The sequence below is a fragment of the Heterocephalus glaber genome, unplaced genomic scaffold (genome assembly GCF_053883595.1).
Source record: "Heterocephalus glaber isolate CG9 unplaced genomic scaffold, H.glaber_assembly_v1.0 deba00000071, whole genome shotgun sequence".
Classification (NCBI taxonomy): domain Eukaryota; kingdom Metazoa; phylum Chordata; class Mammalia; order Rodentia; family Bathyergidae; genus Heterocephalus; species Heterocephalus glaber.
Genome location: NW_028258137.1, coordinates 13730758 through 13744627, shown reverse-complemented (window position 1 = coordinate 13744627; position 13870 = coordinate 13730758). Strand labels below are relative to the sequence as shown.

Sequence of the window (13870 nt, the reverse complement as noted above, 5' to 3'; positions counted from 1 at the left end):
TATCCATTTTCCATTTCTACAACAAAATAGCTGCAGCTGGGTAACATATAAGGCAAAGAGGCTTAAGTCCAAGATCACATGGCCCTGTTGGTTCAGCCTCTGGTGGGGGCCAGGTTGTCTACATTACATCATAGCAGATGGCATCATGGTGGGAGCACATGTGAGAGGTAACGATCACATAGTGAGATGGGAAGCCAGAAAGATTCAAGGCTCAGGCTTGCTCTTTTAGAACAGATCATTTTCTTGGGCACTAACGCACTCCAAAAACCTGGATTGGTCCCTTCTGAGGGCAGCACCCCTAATTACCTTTCACTGAATATCTACCACTTCTCAGTCTTACTCAGGCTTTCAGCACGTGAAACACTGGGGGACAAACCACATCCAAACCATAGCACTTATCATCCTATATGTTCTAAAATTTCTCTGTTTTGAAGTTAAATTAAGATTTTAAAAAAATTACACAGTTCTTCCACTTCCTTGTTACTCCCCTTCTTCCCCAATAAAACCGTAGATCAGGCTGGGGATTTAGCTCAGTGGTTCTGCTGCCTGCCTCGCAAGTGCAAGGTCCCAAGTTCAATCCCCAGTACAAAAAAAAATAAAAATAAATAAACCCCGTAGATTGATGCAAATATTCTGTCACAGAGGCAACAAGGAATTGTGGTGGTCTGGAAATTGTTTCATGTGGTTAACTGTGAAGCATGGTAAATTGAGAGATTTAGCAATGAAAGATTATTTTTTTCTTTAATGGAAAATGTTTGAATCAGAGATACCAAATTTAAATGATTTCAAACAGATAAGCCTAATTTCAAGAATTCTAGTCAGGGCTTTGTCTTTCCTTTGTACCTGCTCTTACCAACTCTTGAGTCTTGTCAGCTATGAAACCTCTGTCTTCTAGTGAAAAAACACTATGACCTGCATATTTTTCTGTCTCTTTGTTAGAATATATTCTCCCATTCCTACCCTCCATGCATCCCACCTCCTTCCTGCACTTATAAAAGGATGGCTGAAAAGTGAACATAGTGGTGCACACTTATAGGCCTCAGCTACTTAGGAGGCTGAGTTGGGAGAGTTGCAACTCCTGAGTTCAACATCAGTTTAGGCAATACAGCAAGACCCCATGCCCTAAAAGGCTGAGTATGGTGGCACACATTTGTCATGCCAGCTACTCAGGATGAGGCAGGATTGCAAATTTGAGACCAGCTTAGCTAACTTAGTGAGATTATATCTCAAAAGTGAAAAATCAAAAAGCCTAGGGAAGTAGTTCAGTGCCAAGTGTGAGGCACTTGTTTTTATACTGCAAAAACCAAAAACCCAGAAGGATGACTGTGACTAAATATGTGGTGTAAACGACTGGGCTTCTGATTGGGAAGGGAGAAGTTGGAAATTAAAGCATTCATTATAGTTTAAGGCTGGGTGTGGTGGTACCTACTTGCAAGGCTGCAGTAGGAGAATACTGCTGTGAATTCAAGGCCATCCTGAACTATATAATGAGTCCCTGTCTCAAAAAACAAAAAACCCCGAGAAAATATTGCATGGTGATCAAAAAAATAATTCACAGCCAAGCATGGTAGTAATCTAACACTCTGGGAGTCTGAGGCAGGAGGATCACATTGCAAGTTTGAGCTGAGCCTGGGCGATTTAGTGACATGGTGAGACCCTATTTCAAAAAAAAGGGGTGAGGGCCGGGGATTTAGCTCAGTGGTTCTGCCGCCTGCCTTGCAAGCGCAAGGTCCCAAATTTGATCCCCGGTACCAAAGAAAAGGGGGGAAGTGGGTGGGGATTGCAAAGGCCCTGGGTTTAATGTCCAGTTATTGTCAAAAAAGAGATAAAATATAAATTAAAATGATATATTTCACATTTTTACTTAATAGCTTATAATTCCAGAATAATTTCCAGAAACGGATTTTATCTCATTAGATGTGTTTCAGAAATAATTTTAAAGTATAAGCCTATATTTAATTATGATTTATTTTAATAATATTTGTTTATAGATATCAAAACAAGCTATATTGTTAAGGAAATCAGTTTTTAGTATATCTTGAGTCACTTTAAAAAATAGGATTAATCCAGTTGCAGGACTGGATTGGAAATTCTGAATTCAGGGCGCCAGGTAAAAGAATAATCTGTAATCAAGGTCAGGTCATCTGGAAATTGAATATTGAGAATTTGGAAGAGGAGCATCTGAGTGAAATACCAAGGATTCACATCTAGGAGCTTGTGATGGGTCATTGTCATAGAGAACAACACCTCAGCCTTACCGTCTTACACTTGTATAATAACAAAGTATGACACTCACATACTCCCAGAGTGACTCCTGTGGACCCACTCGATGATGATACCATTTCTATTTAAGACTGTGTGAACACTTTTACTTCTACAAACAGAACAGAAGCACTAAAAATGACCATTTCATGTTGTGTATCAGACCACATCACAGTAAAACGCTCTCACATACATGTTTTCAGCCTCAACTGGCCCATTCATTTCAAGAGGCTTTTTTTTTTTTTTTTTTTTGTACTGGGGATCGAACTCGGGTCCTTGTGCTTGTGCAGCAGGTGCCGAAACCACTGAGCTAAATCCCCAGCCCCTCAAGAGGCTTTTGAGCCAATATAACTTGAGTATGATAAAAGAAATTGCTTATAATGAGATTTGATCTACTATTTGTCTTTGTATGAGTTGATTAACTTTTGTGAAGAATTTTGTTACTACATACTTGTAGAAAAAAGATTTCAAGCATATCAAATATGACTTGATAGAAAACAATTGTACCAGCATGAGCTGTTCTTCAAGATTTTCTGCCTTTTTAGTGAGTAGAGAATTGCCATCACACTAGATCTGATCTGCTCGATAACGTGGACTGTGCATTAGTCATCTTGGTAGCCTCTGCCCTTGCACGACATTTGGCATGTAGTGAGTGACATTTATGGGACAAATCGAAACATCACTTAAAATAGATCATCAAAGGCCATTGAGGTCCCTTGTAAAGATATGTAACAGATTATTGAAGTACGGTATACACATTTGTGTTTGCTCTTTAGATTTTCTCAACTGAAGGGCCTGAACTTGTCCCACAACAAACTTGGGTTGTTCCCTGTATTGCTTTGTGAGATTTCTACGCTGACTGAGCTCAACCTTTCCTGTAATGGATTTCATGACCTGCCAACTCAGATTGGAAACCTGCTAAAGTAAGTATCTAACTTTTACTAGATTTCTCTTTTCCCTTGAAGAATAAGGAGTTGTCTGGCATTTGGACTAAAGATAGTGTCCTGAGCTTTTGCAGTAAAATAAATCACTAAGTTTAGAATTCTAGTTAGCAGCAGTGCTTGATTCCAGAGATCTCCATCCCTCCAACAGTGACCAGTGCCCCCATTTCAACAGCACACAGAGATCCTGACTCTTAATATTGCTTTTCTTTTTTTTTTCCCTGATGCTAATGTTGAAAGTTATTTGTGTTGTTTATTAGATCTGTGTAGGTCAAGAGTTAGGACATTTTACCTTTTTGAAATTGATAATAAATTAGTGACAAAGTCAGAATCCATAACTCTAGTTCTATTCATTTGAATGAAACCTTTCATAAAGTGAACTTTATTTCCCCCCTCAGCCTTCAAACACTCTGTCTTGATGGCAACTTTCTGAATACTTTACCTGAAGAATTGGGAAATCTGCAACAGCTTTCCTCCTTGGGAATTTCCTTCAACAACTTTAGTTACATTCCTGATGTTTATGAGAAACTCACAATGTTAGATAAAGTGGTTATGGTAGGAAATTGTCTGGAAGTCCTGGATTTAGGGGTGCTGAGCCGGATGAGCCATATCAAGCATGTGGATTTAAGGTGAGGCCATTTTTTTTTTTTGGTACCAGGCATAGAACTTGGCACCTTGTGCTTGGGAGGCAGGTGGTGGAACCACTGAGCTAAATCTCCGGCCCTGGTGAGGCCATTCTTTACCACAGCTTCCTTTAGCTTGATGCTGGTAGACCTTTATGTCTACTCCTTATAAAGACTTAAAAATATTAGGATTTTAGGGCTGGGATGTAGTCGCTCAATGGTAGAGGGCTAGGCGAACAGCTGTGAGACCCTGGGTTCAATCCCTGGTACTGCAAGAAAAAGAAGGATGTTAGAATAGTTTAGAAGTAGACATTTTATTTATTTATTATTTATTTATTTAATTAGGTACTGGGGATTGAACTCAGGACCTTGCCGCTTGCAGGGCAGGCGTGGAGCCACTGAGCTAAATCCCTGGCCCCAGAAGTAGAGATTTTAAAAGCTGTGGTTAAACTTCATTTGTCATACACTAGAGGAGAGATTAAGGATCAGGTAGGTGTGCCACATGGCACAGACCATCAAATTACCTTTGACAAAGCTTGTTCTGACTTACCCTTCCAGCAACATTTTATGAGAATTTGTTTCCTCACATTCTTATCTGTATTGGGTTTTAGTAGTCCTTTTCCTTATTGTCAGAAGATAGAAATAGTTTTTATTGTTGAATCTACATTTATTTACTTATGAGTAAGGTTGAACATCTGTTTATATGCATACTATTAGTAGTTTATAGTTTTCCATAAATGACTATTTTTCTGTTGATCATGGGTTTTCTTCTTGGTAACATTGTATTATAATTGAAATGTTGAAGGCTTTACTAAGAAATTTTCATTATAGTCTTATTTTCTACTCATAATAAGAATGGTAAAAGACACTTACTGAATGTTCTGTCATTTACAGGAAGCCATTAATGTGCCTTGTAAAGAACAAGTAAGAGATTTCTTAAAAATAGGAAAATGAGAGCAGACCTGTGTGCATCAAATCATATACTTGTATGGAAAAGAACCAAGAAATAATTTTATAGAGCTTGCCTTTGAACCATTCTGTATATGTACAGAGTAGTTTCTTCTCCATTAGTTAGTGTCATGTGAGTCTTAGCACTGGTGACAGAGTAAGCACAGCAATGGGAGGAAAGATATCTGATTCCTCTCCTGACCACTTAGCTACCCACCCACCCAGAAGTATATTAATTTTTGTCGTTCATTGCCACCTATTCTTATTAAATGCTTGAATGTAACTGTTTACCTGTTTTGTGCCCCCCCCCCCCATTTTTTACCGCCTCAGCCTGCCAGGTAGCTGGGATTGCAGACGTGTGTCACCATACCCAGCTTTTCCTTCTCTATATTTAATTTGTATATGTATTTGCCAGTGTGGACTGTCTAACTTAGCTGCACCTTGAGTTCTTTGTTTATAAACTGTTTGTGGTCTGTAAACAACATTTGCAAAATTAGGCAAGTAGTGAAATTCCTAAATTGTTTAGAAAAGAGAGAAAGGAGTCATACCTCTCTCATTTTTCTTTTGGTAGGCACACTAAATAGAATTATTTCTGATTATTTCTTTATTTCTGAATATTAAGGATGAATCATTTGAAAACCTTGGTTTTTGAAAATCTGGAGGGAAATAAATACATTACGCACATGGATTTGAGGGACAATCAGCTGACTGACTTGGATCTTAGCTCCTTATGTAGCCTGGAGCAGCTGCATTGTGAGCGGAACCAGCTGAGGGAGCTGACACTGAGTGGCTTCTCCCTACGAATTCTCTGTGCCAGTTCAAACAGTGAGTTCTCTGAACAACCTCTCTTTTTTTTCCCCTTTTAGCTCTAGTCTGAGCTTTCTAACAGTGGCATTTGTCCTTTTCTACTGCTTTGTAAAATGGAGTTTGTGGCTCATTGAGGTTTAGCTTTATCTCTTAACTTTGCTTTCCATACTTATGTGGTTGAGGTGTATGTAAAAAGACAAGGCAAAATACTTGTCATTCATTAAATGATCATAAGAGGCATTATGCAAAATATGCCTAAAACAGTATCAATACTATGCTAAAACAGGTTGGCAAACTGTGGCCCAGGGTTTAAACCTGCCCAGCTCTCTTTTTCATTCCCTATCGAATGGTCTCTATGTCTTTTTTTTTTTTTTGGAGGCAGGAACTCACTATTTATCCCAGGCTGCACTCGAACTCATGGTGATCTGCCTCAGTCCTCAAGTGCTGGGATTATAGGAGTTCACCAACATGCCTGGTTTCTCTACACCTTTTAGTAGTTGGTTTAAAAAAAAAAAAAAGAATTCTTTTTTGTTTTGGTTTGTTTTTTGGTACCGGATTGAACTCGGGACTTTGCGCTTGCACGGTAGGCGCCAGAACCACTGAACTAAATCCCTGGCCCAAAAGAAGAATTCTTGAGAGATGGAAATTTTATAAAATACAAGTTTCTACATTCATTAAATTTTATTGGAACACAGCCACAGTGATAGAAGTACACAATGCTTTTGTATGAAAGTGGCAGAATCGAGTGGTAGAGAAACTATATTATGGTTCACAGAGCTTGAAATATTTACTATTTAGCCTTTTACAGAAAAAATTTGCCAGTCTCTGGTCTAGAAGCTTGTGCTGTAGTAGTTTAGAGAAAGAAACCCCTTGTTTCAATAGGGATTTGCTCCAGGAATATTTGTAAATGTAAAGGGTCTCATACTTCTTGAGGCCATTATCACGGGGAGTTCTTTACCGTAGAAGTTATACTTTTTCAATGTTTAAAGAAGGAAAAGATGAGGACCTGTCTCAAACTAAGTAATAAAAAGGCTTGGAGGTATAGCTCAGTGGTAAAATACTCCTAGGTTAAGTCTCCAGTACCATTAAAAAAGGGGAGGGGTTTCATTTTCATCAGGTATCAGAAAAATGCAAATTTAAGTAAAACCATTTTATCCTCATCAAATATAAAAAGCTGAGTGTAACCAAAGATGAGGAGAAACATCTTCTGGAGCCATTGCATGCTGCCAGTGAGAAGGTTGACCATAAAACCATCTCAGAGCAATATGACCATGTTAGAGAAACTGAAGGTCCATGTAAATGATACTCTAGCAATTCCCTGCTTAGAATGTATTCTAGAGTCACTCAAATGTGAACATGATGTTTATCACAGTGTTGTTTTTGTTGTGAAAAAAAACAGGACTGTCAATAGGAAAATGAGTAGATCAGTTGTGATGTATTTATGTAGTAGAATATTGCGCAGCAATGGAAATGAATATACTATCACTTTGTGGATTGATGTGCATAAATTCAGAAACATTTTTTAGCACAAAGGAAGGTACATAGTTATATATAAGATTATGATAATTATCAAAATTCAGAAATACTGTTTTCCTAGCTGTAAGTATGTATCAAGCATGAAAGAATCCATGGGAATGAAAAGTCCTATTCATTACTTCTTGTTATATACAATATTTTAATTCTGAAAAAAGTAAAACATATAGGGTAGAATATAGATTTGCTAAAAGCTACATGATGGATGAAAGAGTGTTCATTTTATTTGCTTCTCTGTATCGGAAGAATATATTATTAGGATAAAAGCAAGTTAATGCCTAGTGTTTTCATTACCTCTTATGTTATGGAAACTTCAGATTGTGGCTCAGATTAATTGCTTGGGTAAGAAGAGGGTCACAACTGATGAGTATTGACTGTTGCTGTGTACGATATTGTGACATGGTAGTAGGTCCTTGCCATGGAGAAATTTCTTATCAGACCCATCTATTTCTTTAATCTAGAAAGTTTGAGTGCCTGGCCCTGCTGGGAAAGACCTCACTGACACGCAGGCAGTTATTGTTGGTCACTGAGATTTTATCATAGCAGCGTTCTAAACAGGGCTTGTTTGAGATTAGCCAGTCTTATCTGGAGAATCTTTTTTGTTTTTTAAGGTACTTGGGATTGAACTTTTTACACTGAGCTACATCCCAGCCCCTTAAAAAATTTTCTTTTAATTTTTTTTTTTTTTTTTTTGGTACTGGGGATCAAACTTGGGACCTTGTGCTTGCGAGGCAGGCGATGGAACCACTGAGCTAAATCCTTGGCCCTTTTTTAAATTTTTGAAACAGAAATGCTAAGTCTCCAGGTTGCCCAGGCTGGGTTCAAAGGTGTGATTCTCTTGCCCTAGCCTCTCAGAATGTGCCACCATGCCCAGCTTGTAGAATTGTTAAATTCTGCATCCTGGAAGAATTCACATGAACATTTGCAGTTTTGATGCCTCAAGGTAAAGAACCCAGCTTTACAAAAGAAGTTATCCAGAGGATCATTTAATATAGGAAAAGACACTCAGCTTCACTCTTCATCAGGGATATACAAATTGGAACCCCCAGGTATTGTCACTATACACCCACCAAAATGATGACAATGACAAAGACTGAAGATACCAGTGGCAACTGTTTGGAGTGTAATTAGTACAATCACATTAAAAACTCCTAGGCTCATATTCAACATAAATGCTTATATTAATTCACAAAGACACGGACTGAAAAACATTCATAGAAACACTGTTCATAGTTAACCCAAGCTAGAAAACACTAAATGTCTGTCAACTGTAAACTGGATAAACAGTGGCATATTCACAACTTTATATAAACATGGGACCATATGCAGTAATATGAACAAATCCCACAAGCATACTGTGGAGTGAATGAAGCTAGACAAAAACCTTATACATAGTGTATGCATTTATTTGTGTAGATAGGCAAAAGCCATCTGTAGAATTCAGTCAGGATAATTAATGTTGCCCTTATGGGGCAGTGACTAGAAGAGAAAGGAAGAGGTTACTTCTGGAGTTGGTAACATTTCTGTTTCTTCATCTGCCTTTTGGTTCCATTGGTGTATTCACCTTGTGGAATTTCACAGATTGGTACATGTAACAATTATTTTTGTATTTATGTTATATTTTAAAGGTTAGACTATTGCTAGAAGAAATCCACTAAATTAGTAACACTAAGTAGTTACTATTGATATTTAACAACTACGTGTAAATCCAGTGCAGTAACAGGATCTTTTAATTAGTTGTTGGATTTATTTTTCAAGACAAATCAGGATCAGTTAGCCAAAGTGAGTTGTCCACTAGCTTTGTGTTTAGTCATTTGATTAGATGTCAATTTTTGTCTTGTGACTTTACTAAGCTACCTTTCCCTTGTTCACGCTCAGTTGTTTGCTTCTTTGGAAGATGTCATTAACACCTGTTCATTTTTCAACAGGGCTGACAGCAGTGAATGTCTACCCTGTGCCCAATCTACTCACTTCCCTGGAACTCTCCCGGTGAGTGTGTCTCATGAGAGTGGTGCTTGTTTGATTCTTAAGAGCTAGATGTGAATTCTTTGGTGGTTTTGAAATATAAGAAATCTAAATATATTGAAATAATTGGATAACCTGGAGAAAGGCAAAAGGATGAGTTGGAGAAATAAGTCTAATAGCTTTATAGTTAGAAGAAGGACTCTCGGGCTGGGGATTTAGATCAGTGGCACCATGCCTCCCTCGCAAGCACAAGGTCCTGAGTTCAATCCCCGGTACTAAAAGAAGAAGAAGAAGGACTCTTGGAATGGAAAGGTGCCTATGAATTATCCCTTCTAAAAGGTTGAAGAGGAGGCTTATCGCAGTGGTGGCGAACGGAGCTGTTTGTTATCATTGAAAGCTCTAAAAGGTTTGCTGTTACTGCACTACCATCTTTACAGTAGTGATTTGCTTTTTTTCAATTGGAATCAGATAATTCTTTTGTGGGTGTTTATGTGGGGGGAATTGAACCTAGGGAGTGTTGAGCTACATCCCCAGCTTTTTGAAATTTTGAGAAAGTCTTACTAAATTGCCCAGGCTGGCCTCAAACTTGATATAGTCAGCCTTCTCAACTGCTGGAATAGCAAGCAGGTGCCACCACTCATGGCAAAATCAGATATTCCTTATTTTTACATAGTAGCTTTAAATTTTTTAAATTCTGTTTTATTTATTTATTTTTATATTTTCGTAACTCTGTCAGCCTGATTTTAATTATATTCAGGACTTTATTCTCTTGGTGGTCAGGAATAAACCAGTGAGGTTTACAATATACTGTTGCTCATTCATTTTAAACACTGTGTTAGGCATTCAAGGTCAGTGGAAGAGATCAACATTCAGACAAGCAGTTACATGGCAGCATCATAAATGCTATGAATACAGAGTGCTCAAAGCAGTCTAGCAGCAGTGATCAGGGTTGTATGATGATCAGGTTTGTGATTATAGTTCAATGAGATAAATGATACAAAATACATAGTATAGTGCCTGGCATATAGTAGTCTCTCCACCTAAGTTTCCTTTTGTAGTTACTTTATTATCATTATTAAGCTGTCATTTTAGATTCCTTTCCATCCATTGCTTGCTGTCATCTTCTTAGTAAAATCCCAGTACAGATCATTACTGGCATTTTACCTTTTCCACTGAGCTTGATCATTGCCGAATAAAATCACATCCATTTGGCTCCACTAAATTCACAATTTCCAATCTCATCTGAAGCTTACTGGTTCTTTTTTTTGTCAGCTCCTTCTAATGTCCTTGGTATATGTTCTCAGTTATACTATTTTCTTTACACCCCATCATCTCTTGCATGCGAGTTTTGCTTCCTATTAGATTGAGAAAATAGAGGCCATTGTGGGTGATTTCCCTGGGCTTCGTATCACCCCACTTGAGTTTATGTAGACTCATGCCCATTCTCAGCTTCTTTCCTCTGTTCAAGGCCTGTCCAGCTCTCTGTGCCTTTGACCTCAGCCACTCCCACCACTCTGGGCTTGGTCTATTGTTGCCCTCTTCTTCTCTTGTGTTTGTTTAGTGTCTTCCTTTTTCTCAGTCTGCACAAATACTTATATCTTTTCTGTCTTCGTAACAGAGTTACTTTACCTCACAATCACTGTAGCTACTGCTGTCTAATCACTCTCACCTCCTTTTTGTCCAAATTCTTATTCTCAAGAATTATTTGCATTTATTACCTCAGTTTCCTCAGTTCCTTTTTCCTTATCCTACCAGTGTATTGACACTTGCTCCTTTTTCATTGAATGTATTGCTTCCTTGGCTGGCTAATGCAACATGATTTTTTTTTTTCATGCCACATAGGCCATTGCTTCTGTCTCTTTTGTATATTCCCTTTCCTTAGCCCTTCAAAGGACAGTTATCCCCAGGGTCTTATCCCTGACCCATTGCACCTGTCACTGGACATGGTCTCATTTACTCCAGTGATTTTAGGTACACTCAGTGTCAGTGTCACCCAGATTTCCAGTCCAGGCCCTCTTCTGTCAGCCTGAGATCCATGCCTCCAGTCTGCACTGGGTATTTTGATGTGCACATCACCAGGTACCTCAAAAATGCACAAAATTAAACTCATTATTCACTCCTCTACCCCACCTTAACTTGTTTGTCTGGTGTCTCTTTCAGCCTATGTTATTATCATCTCCCTGGTCTTTTAGGCCAGAAGCCTGAAAGTGATTTTTTTATCCTTCCCTCTACTCTCCTCCCTACATCAAATCTATCTTCAAATCATTTTCATTTTTGTCTCTTAAATATTTTTAGAATTCCCTCTCCTTACCTTTCCTCCCCTCCAACTTTATTCATATTCATTTAGGCTTATGTCATTTCTTGTCTGCAACTGTAATTATTCTTTCTTTTATCATTGGAACCACTTCAACAGACAGCATGTTCCACAGTGATCTATTTAAAGTACAAAGCTGATATTGTCCCTCCACTGTTTATGAACTCTTCAGTGAAGCCCATGTATCAGCAGGATCTAGTCACAACCTTTCAGACATGGTTTAGACCTGGTCCCAGTTTAGTTTTTCTGCTTTTATCACCCACCACTAATTGCTTCAACAGCACTAAACTGCTTGTTTCCCTCATATCATGCCATTTCTTCCCTGGCCTGTGCTCTGTCTTATGCTGGCACCCCTTGCTTGGAATGCCTTCCTCATATAAAGTCACAGTATAGCTTTCTTCAAATACTAACCCAGATGTCCTATTTCTTAGAGGGTTTGCTTTGGCCTATTTCAGGCAATGTTCCCTTCACGATACTGCCAGCAATATCTGCATTTCTCTTATACAGCACTTACTTCATTCTGCCTCATTAAATTGACCCATCAACTGATGGATACCTTGAGGCATAGAGAAGTTAGGTCCCATCTAAAAACAAAATCTCTCTTAACTAAATATTTGCCTTATACTCTACTGAACATTTAAGTTCATGTTTTCAGTGGTTTGAAACTTTCCTCCCACTAATTGTTTTATCCTTACTTCCTCACCTTTACTCAGTGTTAATTTTCTCTAGAATTTGCATCCCCCCCATAATTATTTGTGGAACTCCTACTCATCAGCGAAGTTTGTTTAAAATGCCGTTTCTACTAAATCTTTCCTTATCTCTCCCTTGTCCTCCCATACTACCACATGTGCTTTTCTACCGTTGAAAGCATTCTTACCATCTTTGAACATGTAGCATAATTGATCCAGTATTACTGTATATATTCAGGTACTTGTCCCTCCCCACCCTTCTAATTTAACAGCATTCTCTGCCTGCTGTATTGCACGTAATGCACCCGGGAGTGCTTTGGAGATATTGTCTCTGTCCTAAAGATCTCATAGACTAGTTAACCTTGCTGTCTGGATGAAAAGAGTTCTCCTTGTGTGTTAGTCACATTTCTGTAGCCCTGATAAAATACCTGAGATAGCTGAGCATAGTAGTGCATTCCTGCAATCTCAGCACCCAGGAGACTGGGGCAGGCGGATTGGCTCAAGTTGAAAGCCAACCTGAGTTACATAGTAAGTTCAAGAATAGCCTAAACTACATAGTGAGACCCTGCCTCAAAAACAAAAATACTTGAGATAAACAACTTAAAAGAAGAAAGGTTTATTTTGGCACATAGTTTCAGAGGTTTCAGTCCATGGTTGCTTGGACCTTGTGGTGAGACAGAACATCATGAAGATAGCACATGGTGGAGGAAATTGCTTACCTCAAGGCAGCTGGGAAACAGAGAGGAAGGGGCTAGGTTCCCAGTATCCCCTTCAAGGGCAAGCTCCCAGTGACCTAACTTCCTTCCACAGGTTCCCCTTCTAAAAGATCTACCACTTTCTTGATAGCACCACAATCTGGTGTCCAGGCCTTCAATATATGGCTTTTGGGGGGCAATTTAAGATCTACACCATAATGTGTCTTGTCCTTTTTTTTTTTTTTTTTTTTTTTTCAATTGGAGTACTGGGATTGAATCCCCAGGTCCAGCATGCGCACACATACACACACATACACACACATACACTGCACACTCTTTTTTTTTTTTTTACTTAGGTTCTCACTAAGTCACTAGGTAAGCCAGGCTAGGCTTGAATTTGTGATTTTCTTTTTTTTTGTACCGGTATTTGAACTCAGGACCTTGTGCTTGCGAGGCAGGCGCCGGAACCACTGAGCCAAATCCCTGGCCCAAATTTGTGATTTTCTTGACTCAGCCTTTTCAGTGTGTTGGGATTGTAGGTGTGTACCACCATGCCCAGCTACAACTTGTCATCTTCAGTGATGTCTTTCATTTATTTATTTTCTGTAGAAACCTGCTGGAATGTGTCCCAGATTGGGCCTGTGAAGCAAAGAAGCTAGAAATATTAGACATGAGCTATAATCTTCTCACAGAGCTTCCTATAAGGTATGTATACATGTGAATGTGTATATTATACATGTATATGTTTATTTGTGTGTGTGTTTATTTTCCTAGATTTGAGTTGCTTTACAATTGCTCAGTGAACATTGAACATTGAATATCTGCTGAGTATTTGGTGATGTTATATGTCATGAGGAATATAATGATGGCTGATCATAGTCTGGCCTGTAAGAACCTTAATAAGAGGATATTGTAACCTGCATAGGTAACTATTATAAAATGTATTCAGTTACTGGCATAGGTTGGTGATATGATAGTAATAATAGTTTTTTTGTGTGTGATATGGGGATTGAACCCATTGCCTTCACACTGAGCTACGTCCTCAGCCTTTTTAAAATTTTTTATTTTAAGATAGGATCTCAGTAAGTTGCCC

At 38.6% G+C, this 13870-nt stretch overlaps 1 protein-coding gene across 5 annotated transcripts in view; it reads left to right on the top strand.

Annotated features, from left to right (window-relative positions):
• Positions 1–13870, top strand: part of Phlpp2 (PH domain and leucine rich repeat protein phosphatase 2) — a 77109-nt gene that overhangs the window by 45625 nt on the left and 17614 nt on the right. For all 5 annotated transcript variants that reach the window (XM_004842901.3, XM_021256735.2, XM_087210641.1 and 2 more), the window contains exons 7-11: positions 3039–3185; positions 3602–3832; positions 5397–5599; positions 9043–9103; positions 13387–13482. In XM_004842901.3, the coding sequence (XP_004842958.2) occupies positions 3039–3185; positions 3602–3832; positions 5397–5599; positions 9043–9103; positions 13387–13482 (738 nt within the window). The remainder of the gene's footprint in view (positions 1–3038; positions 3186–3601; positions 3833–5396; positions 5600–9042; positions 9104–13386; positions 13483–13870) is intronic.